Genomic DNA, 23,887 nt, shown 5'->3' with positions numbered 1-23,887 from the left:
GATTAAAAAAAAAAGAAAAAAAAAAAAAGAAAAAGAAAAAGACAAAGAAACCAATGCACACAGCTCGAGGATAAATAGGTGACCCTGGATATTTTATGAACACCATGAATCACCAGCTTTTATTCTATGATGACACCAAACATCAAGATAATTGGGTGCTGCGATTACATAGCTCCACCATCCCATTAAGACAGCCACGGCAAAGGTCTAAATCCAGTGGTAAATGTGAGGGAGAAGGGAAGGAAGAATATAGAGAGGAGAGAGGAGGAGGGAGGGAGAAAGGAAGAGATGCATGGACAAAGAGAGGGAGAGATAGAGATATTAAATAAATCCCTTGACCCCGATGTGGGTATTTTTGATAAGGGAACCAACCCAGAAGCTTTCTCTAGGGTAAGTAACGTCCTCAGGTCACTCTGCAAAATACCAGATACAGTCCAGCAAAATACCAGGAAATTGTACTCTAATCATCCCTGCCCTAGCTAAACTGAGGTTGAATCAGCCCTTTTGTTCATGTGAGGCGCTTGATTGGTTTCTAGCTAAGTGAAATGTGAGTGTGTCTCTATTTTGTTTTGAAATCTTGGGATGGTGAAGCCTCATTTCTACCAGGTCCAAAATCAAATGGGTGAAATACTTACAAGGGCTTTGCTTTGAACTGTCATTGCTATAGAGAGGATGGAGAAAGGAGGTGGTAAGATTTGTAATTATGTGACAGTGTAGTATCACAAGACCACCTGCTGTGTTCAAGTGGCCAACTCTGCCCTCCCGCCCCCAGCAACTGTAGGACTCTCCTGACTGTTCTCTCTCTGACCATACTTCCCACGGTGCCTCCTCTTCCTTCTGCTCTTCTGAATTGGTATCTCTCTAAGGTTGGTGTTCCCCAAAGTTCACTCTGCAGATCTCTTCTTTCTTGATATGATCTGTCAATCTTGTGTGTTATTGGCACAGATTCAACAATAAGTAGGTAACACCCAAATGGAAACCTCAATCTTACCCAATCTCCAAAGCTCCAGCCTACAGTGATCATCTTAGGACAATTCCACCAACATGGCCATTAGCACCTCAAATTTTTGGCAAACCAAATCACTAATCAAACCAGTTTTCTGTTTCTGTTAATGGCAGGATGGTCTTCCCTGTCATCAAAGCTGAATTTCTCGATGTCAATAGAGTTTCCAAACTGAGTTTGGCACAATTACACAGGGAACTGCAGTAGTATCTGGGCTAGGGGCACTGAAACTGGCAAGGTAGAGACTCCCCACCTTTCCTTGCATCTGAGCTGCTCTGCTTTAATCAGCTTTATATATTGAAGTTCCATAAATTATTCCATTTTGAACAATGATAATGCTCCTAAAACTCTTTTTGAAAACCACTGCTCTATTTCATCTTTAATTAACAGTTAATTGTAGTTAATTACGCCTATTAATTGTATCTCCCCAATATCTCTCGAATTTGTCCCTTTCTCCCTCAAAGCCTCAACATGCAGGCCCTCATGGCTTCTCACTGAGACTAACAAAGAGTCTCCTGGCTGGACTCCCAGCCCTTGAGCTAGCTTCTGCCTCCACCCTCATTCTGCTGTCTGCTAGCTTGAGCTTTCTGAACAAATTTTCTAGCATCTCCCTGCCCTGCACTCAAATACAAACTCAAGGCTGAAGCTCCTTTGCTGGCACTCAAGGCCCTACCTGATTTGGCTGCAGCTTTCTGTCCAATCTGTGACTGTTCCCTTCCATGAACCTTAGTTTCAACCGAACTGAACATGCCCTTGCTTTTTTCACTTTCCTGATTTGACACATGTGAAGTTTTGGATTTCAAAAAGCCTTCCATTCATTTCTCTCTCTCTCTTTTTTTTTTTTTTACCACCTTGTGATAATTTATTCAACTTACTATTTTCGTTGCATTTTGAAAATTTTAAAATTGTGGTAAAATACACATATAATAAAATTTATCATCTTAACCATTCTTAAGTGTACAGTTCAGTCATGTTAAGTATATTCACACTGTTGTGCAACCAATCTCCAGAACTCTTTCCATCTTGCAAAACTGAAACTCTGTACCCATTAAACAGTATCTCCTCATTTACCCTTTGCGTTAGACCCTTGCAACCCCCATTCTACTTTCTGTCTCTATGAATTCAACTACTCTGCGGAACTTGTGTCAATGGAATCATATGGTCTTGGCCTTTGGTGTCTGGCTTATTTCACTTAGCATAATGTCTTCAAGGTTCATCCATGTTGTAGCATATGACAGGATTTCCTTCCTTTTCCATTTTTGTAGATAGACCACATTTTCTTCATCCACTTCCCTTCATTTTTAAACCCTACTCATCTATTAAGGACTAACTCAGGAAACGCCTCCTCCAGCAGGAAAACTGCCTTATGCCTACAGCCAGAAGTGCTTTAATCGTCCTTGGACCATTCAGAGACCTGTCTCTATCCCTGCCCTAAGACACCAATCACCAGCTATTTTACATTCTAGTCCTTTGAGCACATGTCTCATTGCTCACTTTAGACTGAGAGCTCTTTGAACACTGGAGCCATCTCTGATTTATGATACTGTCCCTCCACCCCACAGCCCAGTGCCCTCAGCGTTTGCTGAATGCATGCATGCACGTATGCACGGATGTTTCCCATAGTCAACAGGGTCACTTTAAAGACAAAAGCCAAATGTGAAATGTATTTCTTATATTTATGTGGATCTTTTACAGTTGATCCTGGACCTTCTGAATATGAAATAATTATTACCACCTAGATCTCACTGATATAAATGTGCTGAGAACCTATGCATCTACAAATTGCTATGATGGATACGAAGAAAACAAATATTTTTTACAACCTAAACATTTTAAAGGAAACAGAGCCATAAAAACTTGTAAGCCAGCTCCATGTCTCCACTGCCACAGTCAGATTGGCCTAGACCAAACAGTTAGGCCAACCCAAGACAGTGTCATTTGTCTCTGTGGCCAAGATGTGTGGCAAGAACCCTGAAACATTATATCCACCACACGTGGCATTTATGTCAGTCCTGGCACATCTGACTGGAAATGGCTGAATTCAGCCATGATCATGTAAGTTATATAGAAATGTCATCTCTCCGTACTTACTCACCCGTTGAGTCAATAAACAGGACTTCATGCCTAAATGGAATAGAGAAGACTCTGCGAGCACAAAATTGCAAACGTTTTTGGAGCTAGAAGAAGCTTTATAGATCATCTAGTCAAATCCACTCATGTTATTATCTCAGAGATGTTTCCTGATTGGCCCCGAGTCATAGAGCAAATTTGTTGCAGTGCTAGCACTATGCAAGTTGAGAGTTAAGTGTCTTAACTCACAGGGTAAGGCAAAAATTATACCACAAAGTCTCCCAGATTTCAAATCATTAATAGAAAGAAAGAATGGCCCAAGGAGAGGCACTGGTTGCTCACTGCTATCAGAGAAGCCTAATGATTTCCCTAAGAAGGATGATATATTTCTAGGAGCAAATATTAATATATTTATCATGTTTACCCAGTAGATTTTAGCCCTTGTGGAAATGACTTTGCAGATTCTTTTAAGCATTATCAGTGTCATAACAACATCTGTAGCATTTATAATACCTAATTATTTGTGACAATATACTAGGCACTATACAAAGAGAAATAATGGAGAGTTTGTGTGTTTGTATACACAGGCCTCTCATACTTTTTCTCTGCATCTTCCTCCCTTCCTCCTGCAACATCCCCAAATGATCAAGTTAGATGAGCTGAGTTAACTTGTTTCTATCCGACAATTACAGTATTTCTTCCAAGATGCTTACATTTACCGATATCCCTTTGAAAGTAGCACAGAATTTGCCTTCAGTTCTCTTAGGTTTGGTAGATATGATTTGTCCAGTCACAGAGATGCTTTTGTCTTGACTAAAGGGACCATTATTGCCACTGACATTTCTGCGGCGTGGAGGGTCCTCTGGCAGTGGGGAAAGTGGAGGAGGAAATAGTTTCTCTTCCTTTCTTCTATTTGCTCTCCTGGATGAATTATTTCTGTGGAAAACAAAAAGTATAGGGTGTCATAAAGTCTTCTCTTTCTTTATTCTGATTTTCCCCATGATGCTAGTACTGTCAGCTGAAGTCATATTTTAATTGCTATCCCTCTAACTATGGTGAAGAGTATATATAAAAATGCATATAGACATGGATACAGATATCTATATAAATACAGATATCTCTCTATATAAATATAGATATATGTATACATATGTATCCAAGAATAAATTCATGTCTTTGCAGCAGAACTCCATGACAAATGTAAATGTCTAATGGAGTGTGCTACAGTAGGATATTTTCAACTTTTCAAGATTACTGTTAATTAGACTTTTATGGAAAATACAATGAAGACTTTAATCCCATCATTTTCCAGGATGGTTCCTACTTATTTTGCCCTAGGACTTAACTGCACAATCATGCAATAAATGGCACAATAAACAATCAGTGGAAGAATATTTTCTTAAGAAATATTATGCTTATGCATTACTTAGAAATAATGCACTAAATAGTTTTGTGACATACAATGCAAATTGTATATACAGAATGTTCTACTCCAACACCAAGCATAATGAGCCTCTGACCTTAAATTGTTATACTGAAGTACTGATGTACTCCACTTTACAAAACTCCATTTAAAAATATTATTTCGTCATATTCACATTAGACATCTGCAATTTTAAAAGCACTCCCGTGCTTTCAAACTGATTTATCTGCCCATTAAATGGGCACCATCAAATAGTCTGAGACTTCAAATAAAACAGAACAAGTGAAACCTTATGCTAGCTGCTTAACATGGTAATTGGGTCATGGATTTTCATTTTAGTTACTGTCTTAGACTAATCAATGAAGATTACTTGAATTTTAATCTTTTCTTAGACAACTAATATTGCACTGTGCAGCTATTTACTTTTCATGATTATTGACTACATTTTCAATAGCAAATTAAGTCAACAAGAATTTATGTTTTCCTCTTGGTCAATTTCAGTCAGTGTCTAGAAATATAGATTTACAATATCTCAAAACAACAAATCAAAGATGAACAAGCATTCAAGTGGTCTGATTCCCTGAAATAGAAGTCAATGCAGACCCCTTGGCCCACTTCCACTGTGTTGCACAAATTTGCCAGTTGTAATATGTGTCATCTTCTCCATCTTTTGTTTCATAAATGTGGCCCTATGTTAATTTTTGTTGTGTAGTGAAACTGAAAAAACACAACTGTTTCTGTCATTACCTCAATTGATTAAAATTAATTAAAAATACTTTCCAATGGATTTTAAAAATTGCTTTGACATGTATAACCATTTTAAAATACTAGTGATGCCTGATTAAAATGATGGTGAATATATGGATCAAGATTCTTGTCCATGAGGAAGCTCCACAAATAGCAGATCACATTAAGTGTAATAATTACAAAGGCACCAGGCCTTTGGGAATTTATATGTGTGGATGTCAAGCATGGCTGTGGCATCTACAGGAGGTGAATGGTGGCTCATTAGCTGTAACTACTCCCCCACTACTTGAGCTGCCTGAGAAGAAACTGGGGGCTGCAAGGGAAAGAGCTATTTCTGAGAGGCAGTTACTTTGCCATTGGCAACTACAGTCATGCAATGCCTGCCTGTCTGCCACTAAACCAACCAGTGGGAATTCATTGCATTCTGTACAGTGAGCACCCGTGACCTGGCCCTTTTACATCTGCCTGGTCATGATCTGGAACCATGGGGTCTTTAAAGACTTCTTTGGTGAAAGACACCCAGAGAGCATTTTCTAGAGACCACTCAGTCATTGTTACGACTTCCAATTACAAAAACAGCTTTTACGTCTTTGGGTACCTCTTCCAATAGGCCAGAGGAGAACAGTAGAGAAAAGAAGAGTATCACCACCTGCACTCAATTCTTAGAGGGTCTGCTGAAGGTACCAGCTCTAAAAAAGAAGGGGAGGTCCAGGAGAGTCCTTCTGTTGAAGTATGGAGAACTATAGCTGTCATAGTCTGGTGTGGAATCTTTGTTAGGTTTAGAATAGTCATTTAGAAAAGTGAATGTTGTCTCCCATTTTGTTTGAAAGGTTAATAAGGCACAAAGGAGCAAAGCTTGAGGAGAGGATTCCCAGGAGGAGACCGCTAAGAGGTCAGTCATTGCTTTATTCTTCCTCAACTCCAGAAAGTTTTCCAGAGAAAACTCATCTGTTTAATGGGCATAAGACACTGATTGAGGCTCTTTCTGAACGATAAATGCTACAAGGGAAACACTGCTTTCCTACCTACTAGAAAAGCAGAGACATTGTAAAGATAGTGGATTAAAGACACCATTTGGTGTAAGGAACATGGCTGTGCTACAGTCAAGCAGGCATAGGGCAGCAGGCATAGGCTGAAGTAAACAGCCTAGATGACTCAGTGGATTGTGGCACAAGCACACAGTCCCACGTCTTATATAATCATAGCCATGAAGACGTAACATAGAGAAGCTCACCACCTGGCTCTCAGCCACTATTGTTTGTGTAATGTATAAATGTAACACTCACCCTGTGAAGGAGCTGCTGAATAAAGCTATGTCTCATTTACCTGCTGTCTCTTTGAGTGTTCTTCCAGCTCCCTGCCCCACATCCACACACTCGCCTCAGACCTCAGCTGGGGCTGGACCCCAACCCTGAGCATGACATTTGGTAAGAACCAACTCAAATGACTAGATCTTTATGTAATACTTGGTCATCTGTCTTTTATAAGATGGGGAAAGTGACAGGCCACTGGGTCACCTAGAGAATGTAGCAGTGGGGACTGAAGGTTGTGGCAAGGCTGGATGGCCCAAATTGGTCCAAGCCTGGAAACTGAGGAAGCAGTGCCACCACAGCTATGCCATTTTAGTACTTCTTCCTTGCAAACAGTGGAGGAGGGCTCTGGAATGACCATGCCTGACCATCAGGGGAGCATGTCTCCTCACATGCCTGGTCTACCCTGAGGTGAAGGGGTCAGGTTGCTCCACTGGAAGGGTCTCTAGTTCTGAGAACTTCAAGTATGTATGTGAAGGGATGTTTCAGAGCAAAGTTATATCAGAGAATACAGACGCACCTCACCAATAACTACTGATCCTCAGGGAGAGAGCAGCCCAGGACCCAAATCTCCTTATTAGTTAAACCAGATCTAGTGGTAATTGATCTTTTCTTTCCTTTCATCTCAAAACAACAAAGATCCAGACAAATGTAAGCTGATAACTTATTTCCGACATCTTATCTGTAGCAGATTGATGCCATATCACTGATGTTAAACTGTAATCTGTGAAATCAATTGTTAGCAGCAGTTAGCCAGATTGCCTCTCTGCTCTGGGCTGCTAATAAGCTCCAAAACTGGGCTTTGATGGAAGTAATCTCTAACGTTGAATGAATTTATGGCAATAATTACTCAGACAGAATGGTTCAAGTAGCTGACATGATTGTTAGTTAAGTGATATTTATAAGACAGAAATAACTTGGTCACAATGCTTGGCAGAAACAGAAGGCAGGACTTCTCTGGAGAAGACTCAAGCTGTTTGAGTGAGGAGGTGCCAGGAGGCCTCCTGATGGACTCTGGAACCTTCCACACAGAGAGAGAAGGAAAAAGGGGTGCCAGCTCCTTGGAATGACATGTTTGGGGAGGCCAGAGAGATGAGCTGTCTGGGAGTGGCCCTCGTCCTGGGATGGCTCTGTGTCAGGAAAAGCCGGCATTTTATGTTTTCATTCCCTTGGCTTCTGTGGAATTCCGGACATAGCTACTGGTCCTCAAGATTCATATCAATGTTAAGTAATGACATCAAAGAGGAAGCAGCTGCCTCATTCTGTCAAGATCAAAGAGTTGCTTTTCCAGGGAAATTGGCTAATCACCATCAGAACTGAACGTTGGGTAGAAGCAAGTGATCTGGTGAAAGTGATAGGGCTTCTCTTGACGCTTCTTGTTAATTTATTTACTTCCTTTTACCCTTCACTGAGTGCTAAAAGTTCATTTTGACTAATTTTAGTGATAAATGTGAATTACAGTAAAGAAATGTTGCTAAAAGCTCGTGGAGTCACCCCAATTCTGGCAGCCTATGTTCCACCCCTCATCACACCCTTGTTAGACCAGTGGCCAGGGATAGCTGTCAGGCCTTGACTGAGAGACTCCTGTTTTTTACTTTAAAGTATTCTAGGGTAGGATCCCCCAAACAGGTTCAATCAGGATTTCTTAGGAGTCTGAACAATCATACCAAGCCATCATACAGAGACAGGGCAAACTCACTCTCTAGTGTTGGGAGGCTTGTGGGGTGGGGCTGGTGAGATGCAAGGAGGGAGCAAGCAGATAGTTGTGGCCTCCTCCAGGCGCTGCTTCTTCTCAGGGATCTTCTCTGCAACTTCTGTTGGCTTTGACAAGGAAAAAATACACAGAGCTTGAAATGCATGGCACCATTCAGACAACCATATTTTATACACTAAAAACATGAGCAAGATACATAGTTCGCTTTTATTTTAACTTCTAGATTAGGTAGGAGCGTTAAATGTGCACCTTTGATCAGACAGAAAAGCAATCAACTTGCCTAGCCTAGTCCTACCAAGAAGTTGGCATTTGGGAGAGTGGAACTGTGTGGTCTGAACCTCTGTGTAAAGACTGACTGGCATGAGAATCTCATGACAAAAGTAAAGAGAATCTATTAAATTTTGGACACTTCTCCCATCAACAATGCCCCCACAAATGAGTAGTTTGGAAACTAATATTGTAACTTGAATGTAACATAAATCCTGTCCAAGCAGCATGGGGATCATGGCTGACATGTAAAGACTGCTTACACAATGAGCACCATGCAAGGAAATGAACCACAGTCAAAGCACACCTTTGGACTTTTGCATGTGCTGTTTTGAAGGTACATTATCAGCTGTGGTTATACTGTCATCATCACTAAGTGTGGAGAATCAGTGGTAGGGCAAAGATCTTTGACTTCTTGGTCCCTATTTTGGAATATAGGTTGAGTAGCCATTATCCAGAATAGTTGGGACCAGAAGTGTTTCAGATTTTGAATATTTTTGAATTTTGGAATATTTGCATTAAACTTACCAGTTGAGCATCTCAAATTCAAAAATCCAAAATCTGAAAATGCTCCAGTGAACATTTATTTTTCCTGAGTGTCATGTCAGTGCTCCAAATGTTTCAGATTTGGAGCATTTTGGATTTTGGATTTTCAGATTTGGGATGCTCAAACTGTACTCTCATTAGGTATGTTGGTATGCAACTCAGAGAGAATACCCTCTGTTTTGGAACTTGTAAAGTCAATCTGAATGATGACTGCAATCATTCTTGCAGCATCCTAGTCAGTAGGATGGCCTGGCCATAGTGGGGGCTGCAGCTCAATGAAGAATCTTAAGTCTTTCCTGGAAAGGGACAGAATAAATGAAGAAAGGACTGAGAACCAACCTCCTTTCTAGCCACTGTGACAGCACTGGGACAGAAATAAGATTACCTGAATATCATCATGAGATAACATCACTCTTAAAAAATCCTACCCTGAGATGTGGAGATACAACAGAATGAGCGTATTGGATACCAAACCATTTCTCTAGACGTAGTTCAAATGAAAAGGGCCACTCTGGATTTCACCTTATGAGTATACTTTATAGCCTTGGAATTCAGCTCTAACCTCCTGCAGGTAAGATTTTCCCAAGTCAAGCCTACCACATAGGTCAGTGATCCCAGCAGGCTGGGCAGAACATGTGATTGGTAGGACCCAGGAGGCTCAGAGTATAACTAGGCTGTGGAGATGCTAATGTTTGTCCAGAGAAATGAAGAAGCCCCAGAAGATGCATTTGGACATTGAGGGCACTTGCGTATTTTTCTTTCCTATGCATCCTAAGTCCTCATATGCCATAATGGACACTCTTGCCACTGGCTACAGATCATTCCTAGTTTTTCCTCTCTAGTCATGTCAAATACTGCATTTCCCACAGAAAGCATCATCACCTTTACCAAAATCTGCAATGCACTGCCATTGGCTTCCTTGAAAATGAGGCTCAAGATCAAGTTAGACAACAAACAGACACTGCTCACAAGCACTTGGCAGGCCACTTTGGACCACTTACCTTGTGCTTACGCTTGCCCTTAGGGGCTGGTTTCTCCACAGCTGTGACAGCTGTCTGACGCTTGGGTTTTGTGGCAGTCTCCTTGTGGTCTGGCTTGGCAGGTGCTGCATGGAGTGAGTTGTGGCCAGGTACTCTAGAGAGTAAGTCAAGGTCAATCTTCACCCAGAGGTTTTTCAGGTTCTCATGATCTCGCAGAGGGGACAGCATTTCAGTTTGCATGACAGGAATGGGTGAAAATGTTGGCTCTTCATTACTGATGGATAAGTTGTTGTTGCTGCCACTGCTACTCATTAAGGTGCTGAGGGTCAGACTGGCACCACAGATTTCCTTGGATTTGGCAGTATTACCTCCAGAAATAATGCACGGAGGCAGGACTTTGATTTGCAGGGTCTCTTCCTGATCTGTGTTGGAGTCAGATGTAGATGAATCTGTTTCAATGAATTCCCGAGACTTTGGCACAATCTTGCCAGGCCCTCGGTACTTCTTCTTCTCGGTAGCCAAGGGCATGTTAGGTCTTGGTTCTTTCCTAGGGGCTGGTTTGTGGGCAGTGGCTTTGCTGCGGCCTCTTGGTGGGTCAGGAAGCTCCACACTTTCTTTTTCTTTGGGAGTGCTGCTGGTAATGTTTGGTTTGGGCCAGGTAAACTCGTCAATGCTGGTGTTCTTCTCAACCTTTTTGGGCTGTTTTTTCCCAATTGTCCTTTGAGCCACTGTCTCACTAGTTGTTGACAACTTATGCTTCAAAGCCTTTGTCTCTGGAATTTTCTGAGTGGGCCGTGGACGGACTTTCTCCCTAACGAGGCTGAGGAGAGGCCTTTCTTTGGGTTCAGCTGGGACCTGACTGGCATTCGTCTTCACTTTCATCTGGACTTCCATTGGTTGGATGATTGGAGGAGGCAGAGAAATAGTCTCCATGGGTGTTTCATTTTGGCTACAAATAAAAGACTTGTTCTGGGATGTCACTTTGTTAAGCCATTTATCCAGTTGCCACTTGTTGGTTGAGGGTGGTTCAGGCTGCAGATTGAGAAACAGCAGCAAGAATGATTTTTACACTTGGGAAGGATTCAAGAGAACCCTCAGTACAGAGACTACTACTAAAAGCCTTGGATGTCAAGTGACTGTTCACACATATACAAATACACACACTCATACACACACACCTGCACACACCCACTATCCATAATATTCAAATGACCTAAATAGCCAGATACAAACCAGCTGCAGTCTAGTTATTTAAACTCATTTCTACTCCTTCTCTGAAAATATTCTCTACTTTGGCCAGAAAGAAAAAAATTATTCACAGAGAGATGTTCTAGTCGGTTGGCAGGGATGCCCATGAGGGAAACCTATTTCCAAAATCCTTTGTGGGAATCATCAGTCAACCTCTCACCAGGAGGCAGAGGTAATAGTCTCCGATCCTGAAAGGAACATAAGCGCACCTCAGGTATAATTCAAAAGGAAACGCTTTCCAGCTGCCAGAGTGCCAGTGCCTTCTATGTGATGCTGTCATTCCCTGCAAACAGATTAGGCCTTTTGTATTTTTACTGAAGGACAAAAAGAGTTTACTTCCAAAAAATAGAAACCACTGAGCTTTCTTTGGTGTATGGGCAATAACCAATTTATAGGGACATGCATGCAGGCATTAGCATCCACTAAACCATGGCAATGATGTGTACTATTCGGGTCCTTGATTCCTAACTCTGAGTTCTGCCAGCTGAAAAAAGAGTCATCATTTTTATTACAAGAGCTCTTCTTTTGAAAGCCATCAGCTGAGGCTTATGGTACCAGCCAATAGAGGGTGACAGAATTAAAAACACTTGAGTAGTTGTGATAGCAACCTGCACAAGACAATGGCAGGCAAAGGTTGAGGAAGTTGTATCGGCTGCCACTGTGGGCAGCAGAGTTCTCGGGTTGAGAACATCAGCTCTGGATACACATAGACTGGGGTTTTCAGTCCTGGCTCTACCACTGTCTATCTGTGAGATCTTGGGAAAGTTCTTTTTAACCTCCTAGAACTTTATTCTCTCATCTATAAAACAAAGATAATAATAAGTACTCTGTAAGGTTGTCATGAGGATGATATGAGACAATGCAAGTCAAGAGCTCAGCACAGTACCTGACACATGCATGGTCCATGTTCAACAGGTATTTCTATTATTAATAGCAGTAATTCATTATTGTCTCCTATTTTTCTTTTCTGATTATTGAAAAACAAGTGTATGGAGATCCGGGGGTTGAGGGTGGAATTTACTTGCTGTAACCAAATGCAGGCTCAGGGAAATTGAGTAGCTATCCTGGACTCAGAGTGGATGTGAAGCAAATTCTTTTATTTCAAAATTATTATTTTAGTATTTCATGGAGCTGTGTTAAATGTCTTGGTGAATTATTATCAAACACACTTGAAGGATGCATATTAAAATAAAGAACATATAACATTTAAATAATCATTTTACCTTTAAGGAAAGCCATACTTCTTGGGTCTTACTTGCCAAGTGGCAATTCACACTTTAATCACTTTAATCTAGAGTAAGGGTTAGTGTCCCCAAGGCCAGAATTGGATCTTGACTGGCTTCATTGGTTCTCTCAGAAGACAAGCTGCTAGTCTATTCATTACTATGCTAGTTTTACTATGCTAAGAGTAGCTAAGTGAGTCACGCAGCAAATCAGTCACACAGCAAAACATGTATGCATGTTAGGACTATGTGAATATATGTTTTTTAAGAATGCTGTTAAATATCTGGATACTTTTCTGAAGTGGTTATTGTGCTGAATTAATTATTGTGCTGAAAGTGTGAGAGTGTGTGTGTGTGTGTGTGTGTGTGTGTTGAGGGTGCTGCCTCCAGGACAGGCAGATCATGGTTAGGGCTCTGGCACCTTTACTCACCTCTGGAGTGGCCACACGAGGTGCCTCATTAGATTCGCTGTCAGTGGTGCTACTTTCAGTGTCTGAATCTGACTCAGAGCTGCTCTCCGATTCACTGGAGCTGCCAGAACCCCCACTGGTTTGCACTGCAGGTGGGGGCTGGGGAGTGGCCAAGGGTGGGCTGAAAGAAAAACAACATAATTCATTGCCTCATTTACTCTCAAATCAGATGGAAAACAGCCCAGTTCAACAGAAGGGCCTATGATCCATGAATTACCGGCAGAGTGGGGTTTACCATCCCCATTTTACAGATAGGAAATGTGAGGCTTAGGAGGTCTAGTGACTGGCCCAAGTTGAAAAGTTTGAAGAGAACCAGGCCTATGTATATCCAAGTTCCCTGGCTTTCCATCACACTGCCTTGTCTTCCAGAAAACCTTGCCACCCTCACTCAACATAAAAACCTTAAGCCAAGTTTGCATGCCTTCTGGATGCGGATATAGATGTAGTGCCTTAGATGTTGAACTGTCCCTTTTTTTTCAGGTAAGATAATTTTTCATTTTTTGTTGCCCCCTTGTTCATACCCCACAGGTTCATCAAGAGGCTCTGATCTTAGTGAAACATATGGTATATAGTTCTATTACCAAGAAGGAGTGAGTTCAATTATCATTTTAATTAGAGGAAACTGAGGTTCAGAAAGAGGGTAGAGCTGGTCTCTGCCTCCCAGCTAGTTGGAGAGCCAAGACTAGCACCTAGCACCCTGGCCCCCCAGCTGCCTCAAAGGACACTAGTTGTGCTGAGCGTATTCATTGCTGAGGGCCTGGTGCTCAGCCTCAAAGTGACTAGAGTTGGTCCTCAATTTCTGTCTGTTGGGTGTATGAATAAGGGAATGTGACAACACACTCCTAGGCCTCCTCCACCATAAGTTTTATAACCTCCTTGTAACTCTTACAAGGAGGTGTGATCATAAGAGACCAATCAGCTGTAATGATTGATTTTAAGTTTGTAAAGCTCACCAAGCAAAGCATTTGGAAAGTGACACCATTTGCTACTCTGCCTTTATTGATAATCAATACTCCTCCTTACCAATCGTTTGCTCTCTGTGTCCTATAACAAACCAGCCTCAGCTGCATCTGGGCACACTGGGGTATGCCATCACCTTTCTTTTTCTCATTGTTGCTTTGGACTGAATTTTCCTTTCTCTCAGAAATGGGTCTCTAAATTTGGGGGAAGGTTCTAATCTCCCTCTGTCTCTTCAGCCTAACCCCTCTTTGGAGATCAGTTTAGCTCATGGGGAGGGGGGTGCTCAGGGCCTGTTTGTCTGTTTGCCATCTACTGGGCCTTCACAGCCCCTTGCATGCAGCAGCAACTTGACTTGCTCTCTCCCTCGCATTCCCCAAATCTGAAGCAGCAGCTTAGTCAAGAGAGCCCAGTCTGGTCCTGGAGATCACCTGGTCCTGTGGCCCCATGTTTAAATGTGACAAAGAGGATCCGCAAGGATTCCCCAGCCCCCAACTCAAGGAGCACAGACATTTATTCATTGCCTGAACCCAAACGAGTTCATGCCCCCACCCCATGCCCTCACTACAGCCTCTTCTCCAACATTACAACTCTCTCGCTGAGCTGGAGCCATACTGAGTTGCTGCTTGGGAAGGAACAGGATCCCTTCAAAGCCAGCATGGGCTCCTCATCAGTCACTACTCAGTGCAGAGAGCCTTTCCACTTCCTGTGCCATGTGTCCTTAAAGACTGGCCCTTTAATCTCCCAGGTAGACATTTTCTTTCATATAGTGAAAGCTCATTTTAAACTGCTATCTGCTAAGTAAATGCGAACTACAAGTACATTCCTCTGTCAAGTACATCAAGAGATTAGGGAAAGTACAAGAAATAAGGAGACTACTGTATCTCCTGAGAACTGTGTGTCTTCCCCCAGCAGTAGGGGGAAAGGGAGGAGACTTATATAACAGGGCTCTTATTTCTCTGTATTCTTTTGTAGATCTCTCTTTAGTATCAGTAATGATACCCTATTTATACAAAGTTATCTTTAAATCTAATCAATTGTTTTTGACCTTGGTTACTAAATAAAGATTGAGAGAACAGAAATCTAAGTGAGACTAATCCAGAGATTAGGCTAACTTGGCCTCAATTCCTCCCAAGTGAAGTTTTAAATATAACACAGAGCATTTGCAACACTGAGAATACTGGGTGGTGGATCGAGGGATAAAATCTAATTTGTATCCACATTTGTGATTCTCAAGTGAAAAGGCTGTTTTCTAGTATCATTTCACATTTATGCACTCATTTATTTTAATAAGAAGCTGGTCATCCTGCTATTACTAAGCTAAAATAGACTCTAGGTTGATTTTGGAATATTTCTGGATAGAGTTCCACTTACTAGATATATTTTTTAGCAACTTCTGTAGGAAACAAAAAATCCCTGAGATTACTTCCTCAAAACCAAACACATTAAGGTGATACACATGAAGTACAGATGATTTATCGACCAAAATCAACTTATTCCTCAGCTAAATCAAAGTTTCATGGATTTAGTAGAAAAATGTGTGTGTGTGTGTGTGTGCGCGCGCATGTGTGTGTGTTTTGTATGTATCTTTCTTATCTAAAGCCCTTCTGAGAACAGATGTATTTTAGCATTCAGATGTTTCTAATTTTAAAAAGTAATATGCTGAATATACCATATATAATATTCTCAATGGGATCTGGATAAGCACCCCTTAATAAAACTTGTTACTATTGCTGCAGTAACATTCACAGTAAGAGGAATACATAAATGTTTTAAATAAATATCTTTACAGCAGTTTAGGTCAGGTTTTATCATCAAATGAGTTTGTCTCGAGGTTAGAAAAAAATATTGGTTCTCAGAACTTGTTGAATTTCAGAATTGTAAGACATTATGGATGTGAATAGAAACCATATATGAAAATCTGACAATACTTGTAAGTAGATATAAATAAATACATGAAATTAAAATTGTTTTAAACATAACGGCAACCTTGACTGAGACCCAATGAAATGATACCTGAAATTATGTATCCTAAGAATTTTTGTAGCTAAATCTGTTTCTGCGTTCTCAGGTGGGACCCCACGCACAGTCAATTTTGCCAATGAACACTTAGAGAAAATTAGTATAGGAAGAACAAGAAGAAGTATATCAGCTTTTTATACTTAGACATACAGATGTGGGGATAAGAAGGAGGGTGGACTTTAATTCAGGGAGGACACCATGAGAACTCAAACTAGGGGTGAAGGACTTCAGTGTGTTAGTGAAAAGAAATTGCTTTCTCTGGGAAGTTGCACAGTTGGAAATGGAGAACCAGCATTTGTGGAAAGGAATAACGGTTGCTTAAATGGAGGCAAGACTGCTCTCACCAGCACCTTTCCAGTGCCTCTACTCTCCATCTTCTGCTCATGGGCTTGCTGGAGACTGTAGATGCAGCCAGTCTGCTAAAGAATGTAAGCTCTACATCTGAGTCTGGGCCTCACTTCCTGTGGGCCTACCTTGCGCCCAGTTGGGACTGCTCCCAGGGACAAAAAGTGAGTACAAAACCGAAACATTGTCTTTAAAAGCAGGACAAACATCAATATATGAATAGTTGGCCTAAGGCCACATTCTTGTCTGGAATATACCATGGAACTTTCAAGTTGGCAAAGCATCATAATATGTCACTTTCAGTTCTTCACTGAAATCTGTTAGCTGTTCAGCAAGTTAAATTTCCACTTCTGCTACATTTATTTTCATACATTACTAATTTATTTTCCAGATGTATATTAAAGTGGCTATGAGTAAAGCTAGCCCATGTAATACTTGATTCTGCCTAGGAGATGAAAAACTAATGCACAGTTTATATATTCTTCATTCACTAAGACTGTATTAATGTTATTTTTCACACATCATTTACTTTCATATTTCAATAAACTGCTTTTAAAAAGAATGCTAGTGGTTACAACAAACATAATGTCTGATACGAAAAATAATCAACATTTGCTATATTAAACCATCCACTCTATCGTCTGTAAATATTAAAAGTATACTCAGTAACTTCACTACAATGTGATAAAACTTCTCAAAGGACCCACATTTGTAATGACTTCAAAGTCAACTGCTCAACCTTTTCAAAGATCAGATTTTGCTATCTTATTCATCAGAGTGAGCCATCTTTACCAAGTAGAACTAAGCTTCATTTTAATCCCAAACCCATTTGTTAGGTCTTCATGGTCGTAGGCCAGACTGGGGGCAGAGAAGATGGCTTAGCAAGTTAGTGACCCTAGCAGGGGAATCCAAAGCTGGGGAAGGTGATCAAAGAGTAGGCCAGTAGGAGAGACGCTGGGGAGGCGTTTAAGATGCCTTCTCCAGACAGGGTTGGCCCTGGTGGAAAGCTTGAGAGTGCCAGGGGGAAAAGATGGGCTTTAAGAGATAGTCTGGGCATGCTAGACTCTATATGTGATAGTCTTTCTATGCTTACACCACCCAGACTCTTCTGCAATAAAGGGATTAATGTGTAGCACCATAATTAATGAATAGATGCAGAAAAGATGATGAGGCCAAAGGCCACGTTGAAGAAACCGACTATTCTGCCTGAGTAAGACTCTGGGTTGGGGATGGGGGGAGGGGCACATATACTGAAAATTTTCAAACAATGTGCAGGTCTGCCCTGGCAGCAGGGAAAGAGTGGGCTTGTTCTGAACTTCCACGGTAAATACAAAACCAATGAGTTGGAGATCTAGTCAGGAAGATTTTACCTCAACATCAGGAAATACTTTTAAAAACTTACAGCTGACCACAGAAAGAATGCACTACCTTACATGCCAGTGAACCCTGCACTTTAGGTGAGCAGATAGCCAGCGGCTATAAAGAATGTGGAAGAAGAATCCTTATTGTGGGTCTGAAGTGGGGTTGGGTGATCTTTAATATGGAGTCCTGATAAGTAAGCAACAATGAGGAAGGGGCCCCAGGTGTGGGAGGGCCCAGGTGGGGAAGAACAATGAACAGTTGTTCTGAGAGATGGCTAATCCCAAACAATGACCTCATTCCACGGGTACAATGACCCTGCTTCTTGGGCAAAATGACCTCTTCTGTACATAGCCCCCTCCAGCACAACCCTATAAAACTTCCCTCCAGCCCCTGTCTCTTTGCAGACAGCCCCTTCTCTGATGTTGCAACCTTGCAACACATTTTCATACTTTAATAAATCTTCCTTTCTTTACCTATAACTGTATTGGTAAATTCCTTTACCGCTTGCACCACTGGCCCCACTACCCACAAAATTTAAGGTGTCTTCCAACTCAAAGATTATAATCCTTATGAACCTAATGTGTATTGGGGATTTTAAGTGAGGCTGTTTATGGACTTCATGAGAAAACATGTGAAGAGACATTTGTGCAATCCAATCTGCTCCTTAAGGCAAGTCTAGGAATGTCCTGCTCTCTACAATACTTTATCAGTCACAGGGTTATTTTATAAACCTTACAGGATTAAAACTGCACTTCTGTAAGGCCATTTTATAAGTCAGACTTTTTACTAATTCAGATTAACAGCCTCCAGAAAGCCAAACACCAGAACCAGTGCTGTTTGAGTCTAATTCTAATTTAACTGTAAATCCCTTTCTCTGCAGATAAACAGAGATGATGAATTGGTCATTCTGCTCCATCAAGCTGTGTGGGCATCCAGACTATGTATAGGAAATGTACATGGGAGGATTCTATAAGCAAGTCCACAGGGTATTGATCTTGGCAACACATTTCACAAGGCCCAGAACTTGCCAAAGACATGGAGCATGAGATGTTTAATGGGAGAGTCCTATATGAAACTCTCCTCTTCAGTTAAGACTTGTATGAATTTCATCAACTTGACTGTGTTCCGGTTTTACTGGGATCAAATGTCTGTCTACTAGATAATTTAGAACGGTTTCATATTTGATTTCATCATAAGCTGTAATGAGATGAACTTCAGGCAAAGGAATCAACATCCGCAGCTGATCTTATCTCCCTTCCTCCCTCATTTTTGTCTCTGAATTCTGGGTTCCAGAACTGGAGCACTATGCCTGCCTCATCACATTAGGCCACCAGAGGCAGATGCTCTGAACCCTGAACCTGTTCTAGCCAGAGAGTGGGAAGAATCCATTTTGTCTGTGTCAGCAGTTTTGAAATCTTTCCCCCATCTCCCCTGCCCCCTGAAAATCCACTTAGCCCATTTCTGCAACAAATAGTGTACGCAGAAATAGAAAGCAATGGAAAGTGTACACAGAAGAATAATATATAAAACTGATAAAAGTAGAATTGCTGTAGTGGAAACAAGAAACAAGGGATGTGGAGAGTGGAGGGAGCCTATGTCCCCAGCAGCTTCCCCACCTCCTTGGGATGCCCCCCAAGCACAATTTGAAAATAAAATAATTCATATCCCAATATCATCACAAGCAAGTAATAATCAAATATATTTTCTGCTAATTCTCTGATGCTATTGATGAGCAGACAGTCGATTATGGTCCAGTTGTGATCTGGGCCACATCCTGATGTAACTTCAGAAAAAGATTATCTTTGCCTAACTTGTATACACTAAGATGTTTGTCCTGTTATCTCATCCTGATGTTTGAAATAGAGCCTCCTCAATTTATTTGCAAAGAGTAATAAGGAGGTCAACACCTATTCATTCCTATTCATTTTCTCAGACAAGTTACTATACATGACATTGCTAAAGCCCTGAATGACTGAAGTGATCTGTGGTTGATGCAGTCATGACTGACCCAAAGATGTCCGTATCCTGATCCATAGAACTTGTGAATATGTTACCTTATATAGCCAAGGAGATTTCACACATGTGAATATTAAGGATCTTGAGATGGGGAGATTATCGTGGATTATCCAAGTGGGCCCAATGTAATCACAGGGATCCTTACGAGTGAAAGAGGGAGGCAGAAGAGGAGGCCAGAGTGATGCCATGTGAGAAAAACTTGACCTGCTATGCTGGCTTTTGAAGATGGACAAAGGAGGCCAAAAGTCAAGGAATGTGGCAGCCTCTAGAAGCTGGAACTGGCCCTCAGTTAACAGCCAGCAAGACAATGGAGAGTTCTGTCCTGTAACCATAAGGAATTGAATTCTGCCAATAACTCACATGAGTAGGAAACAGTTTGTTCCTTAGAGCCTTCATAAAGGAATGCAGCCATTACTGACACCTTGATTTTAACCATGTGAGACCCACATCTGACTTCTGACCTCCAGAACTCTAGGATGATAAATGTGTATTGCTTTAAATCACTAAGTTTGAGGTAATTTGTTACAGCAGCAATAGGAAACTAATACAAGAGCCAAATAATTAAAATTCTGAGTGCACCCTCTTACACCTGAACAGATTTTCTTCTGTTTGTAAAATTTAGTTTCCCTTCAGAGAAGTCCAAACATATAAGCCCACCCTGGGAAGGGAAGCTAGAGGGCTAAATGACGTGCTGTGAAGCAGATCTCTGAGTAAAAAGATGCTAGTAGATTAATGCCACATCAATGGTGCAATGAGAGGTTACATCTTCCAGAGAGGCTGCAAACAGACTGTTTTGAACTTTTATGATAACTATAAGTGACTGGCTTTTTACATTTTTTGATCACCAGCTTTTAGTTCCTATTTTTTCTAACTTACTCAACACCTACTTCCTTTCTGAGAAGATAATTATGAGTGATTTTGGCAATGGCTTTTCAGCACCATGTTTGACTCACAACTAATCAGGGCTTGGTTGTCCTTTCTGTAGACTGACCAGACTCAGGCACTTGACCTCTTCTTTTCCTACCTGTGCCCTGTCTCCCATTTTCAATCCACTGCCACATATCTAGACAGCTGCATTTTCTTTACTGGTTTTAAAGAGTCAGTTTTAGTACACTGGGAAGAGCATAGGGTTGGAAGTTAGATGATCTGCTTTTGAGTGTCACCTTGGATACTTCATCATTGTATGACCTTAGGCTAGGCACTTAACATAAGGGTCTCAGTTTCCTTACTTGTAAAATGGGGATAATATATCACATAGGTTTTTAAGAGGGCTGGATGAGGTAATTTAGGTGAGAAAACTCACGAACCCATGCTTCTCCAAATTTAATGTGCATAGGAATCACCTGGAGATCTTATTAACCTGCAGATTCTAATTAGGTAGGCTTGGGGCAAGGTCTGAGTTCTGCAATTCCAATATAATCACAGGTGATGCAGATGACTCCCAGGGGACCATACGGAGCGTGGCAAGGCTAATATCTACATGGGGCTATTCAGATGGGAGCCATTGGGAGAAAAGGAAGTGGTTTGAAACTAAAGGCTAAAACCCAATTTTGAGGTAAACTGTGAATTTCACTTTTTCATAATTATTCTGTCCTCCTTTAGCAACAGAGAAAGTTGACTACCTTGTATCATTTTTAATCTGACTTGGTGAAATTTAAGCTTTCTTTAGGCAATTGTTCCTGAACAATTTCTATCAGATTCCTTCTGATAAGCTGGGATATCAGTTTACCACTTTCCTGAGCCTACTTGCCCACACCAGCAGTTCACTTAATGTATGTTTCTTTCCTGTGAACATGTCCTATGGATCACTAATGACGTTCAAAGGTGACTTGCCACTGCACAAGCACAGGGTCATAGCAGGCTATATCCATGGCCATAGTGGGGATCCAGGGCATAATTCATCCTGGTAGTGCTAGTGTTCATTATATGCCAGGAACTGGGCTGCTGAGCACTTTCCCTGCAGTTTCTCTTAATCTGCACCACAATAATATAAATTAGATACTCTTACTACTTCCAGTTTACAGCTGAGAATGCTGAGATGCATCACCAAACCATATCAAGTTGAAAAATAGTTTTAAGGATACTATGAGATTAACTTCAATATGCAATTTCAAATGAGTGAAAAAAAGGCACTTGGATTCAACCTCACCATGGAGGATGTCAGCATGTTCCCAGTAAGACTGGCCGATGTTGGCTAATGGACCATTATGTCTTGAAAGCATTGCAATTTGTATATGGGAGAATAAACTGATATTTCGGTTTCTATGGAAATAATTTTAAAAATCATACTGACTTTTCTGGCATGAGACAGAGCTGTTTCAATCAAACAGCCAAACAGGCAGGAAAAAGAATAATATAAAGCCAAGTATTTTTGTACCTTTTGCCTTTAAAGCCCATTTTTTAAAAATGGGAGCAAAGGAGGAGAAGAAAGGCAAGCAAGTGGATGTGAACACTGACTCCCGTGAGCTCTGGCCTCTGCAAAGCTGAGAATGAATGATTGAGTGGCAGCTTGCATTCACAAGAAACCCAGAAAGGGCCAGGAGTCTATAACAAGGTCAAGACCTTCCCATAAAGAATCACATCCGTCACAAATCGTAGGTGGAGCAGGCTATGTACTTCCACTGGGAAGTACATAGTGTCTTAAACCCAGAAACTGCTTCCATGGAGGAATCTCCTCTACTGTGTTCCAAAAACTGGCCCAGAGATGGGGCCCAACTGCTTGTCAGGAGAACCCAGGCAGTTGGTGGGCTGAATTCCCTAGGAAAGTACAAAGCATGCTTAGACAGGCACAGGTCTTCCTGAAGATAGTCTCACAGGGGCTTAGCATAAGCCTCTGCCTTTTTGCCTGCTTTATGTCTTCTTTCCTATTACTCAGTATACTTAGACCTGCTGCTCAATTTGGGAAGTGGGCATTGCTCTTCCAATCTCTCCTTAGACTACATCTCTTTTGTGATGTTGGTCAATGCTATTCTCCTTATCAGTATTGTCTGCTTCCCTTCATGTCTGATCTGTTACCTGATATATCACAGACACTTGATTTAGAAGGTAAGTTTCTGAGACCAGAGGCTTTATCAACCACATATTCTGTAAAATGCTTAGTGTGCTTAATACACCCTAGAGTAAAGCCATAAAGAATTCTTCTCTATAAATCTCAGGGAGTATTGTCCACAGACACATCCTCTGCCTTTGGGTAGGCACTTAACATCCCTATTGCTCTGTGACTCTATGGCTTCAAGAGGATATCATCATCATCAGATCAGTAAGATCAGAATACTTTTAAGTGCAGAGCACTTGATAGTTTTCAAGCAAGTTAACTCCCATGATTTGATTGCCACAAGAACACTAGAAGGTAGAAAGAACAGGTATCAAAGGATTACCTATTCACTAGGCTACTGTGACCATTGACTAAACACTGTCAAGTTTGAGGCTATGAGAACAATCAAAACCCACTACAAAACTCATCTTTCTAATCATATCAGAAAGCAATAAGACTCAGAATTAATCTAAAAGTTTTCTTCAAGTGACCTAATGAAGCCGGTTGTAAGAATTTTGTGTTGAAAACACTGAAGGAGACCAACACTGTGTGCTAGGAAAACCTTGTTGCAGTCGGCCCATTCAAAGTCACATACGCAATTTCTAAAATAAAAGTCATATAGTTTCCTTACAGAATGAATCGTACTTCATAACTGTATTGTAAACATGATCATTAGAAATCTAAGTGAATGGCAAAAACCATAACTCGCAAAATTGCTGTGTCTAACCCTCACAAGGCAGCAACACAACATATTGCCAAGAGAAGTGGATGCTGTACAGACAGTCCTTCTGGGTGGTCACCCAGACTAGCCCATACATTCTTAATCAGGAAAAAGTCACTGACTGTCTTCTGTCATGAAAACGTCTTAAAGATGTGGTCAAAGTCAACACTTACTGATTCCACTTCCTCACCACTAGAAACTTCTTCAGGACTAGTAATTAGGCTTTGAAACTCTTTTGGCTACTAAAACTACTTCTTAACTGCCAGCAACAACACTTCTCTTCCCGACTCATCATTGCAAATCCAATGTTCTTTCCTTCTCTTTTTTTTTTTTTTTTTTTTTTCTGAGATGGAGTCTCACACTCTTGCCTGGGCTGGAGTGCAGTGGCACAATCACGGCTCACTGCAACCTCCGCCTCCTGGGTTCAAG

The 23,887-nt window shown here is 41.2% G+C and overlaps 1 protein-coding gene across 6 annotated transcripts in view; it reads right to left on the bottom strand.

Annotated features, from left to right (window-relative positions):
- AFF2 (AF4/FMR2 family, member 2) overlaps positions 1–23,887 on the bottom strand; it is a 501,113-nt gene that overhangs the window by 25,758 nt on the left and 451,468 nt on the right. For 5 of the 6 annotated variants that reach the window (XM_011971245.1, XM_011971244.1, XM_011971247.1 and 2 more), the window contains 4 exons: positions 12,963–13,122; positions 10,082–11,092; positions 8,253–8,374; positions 3,787–4,009 (listed from right to left, as the gene is read on the bottom strand). In XM_011971245.1, coding sequence (XP_011826635.1) covers positions 3,787–4,009; positions 8,253–8,374; positions 10,082–11,092; positions 12,963–13,122 — 1,516 coding nt within the window. The remainder of the gene's footprint in view (positions 1–3,786; positions 4,010–8,252; positions 8,375–10,081; positions 11,093–12,962; positions 13,123–23,887) is intronic. The other variant, XM_011971246.1, reaches the window with a different exon arrangement.

The sequence above is a fragment of the Mandrillus leucophaeus genome, unplaced genomic scaffold (assembly GCF_000951045.1).
Source record: "Mandrillus leucophaeus isolate KB7577 unplaced genomic scaffold, Mleu.le_1.0 Scaffold994, whole genome shotgun sequence".
NCBI lineage: Eukaryota > Metazoa > Chordata > Mammalia > Primates > Cercopithecidae > Mandrillus > Mandrillus leucophaeus.
The sequence above is the reverse complement of the archived record's forward strand: the minus strand, read 5'-3'. Positions and strand labels throughout refer to the sequence as shown.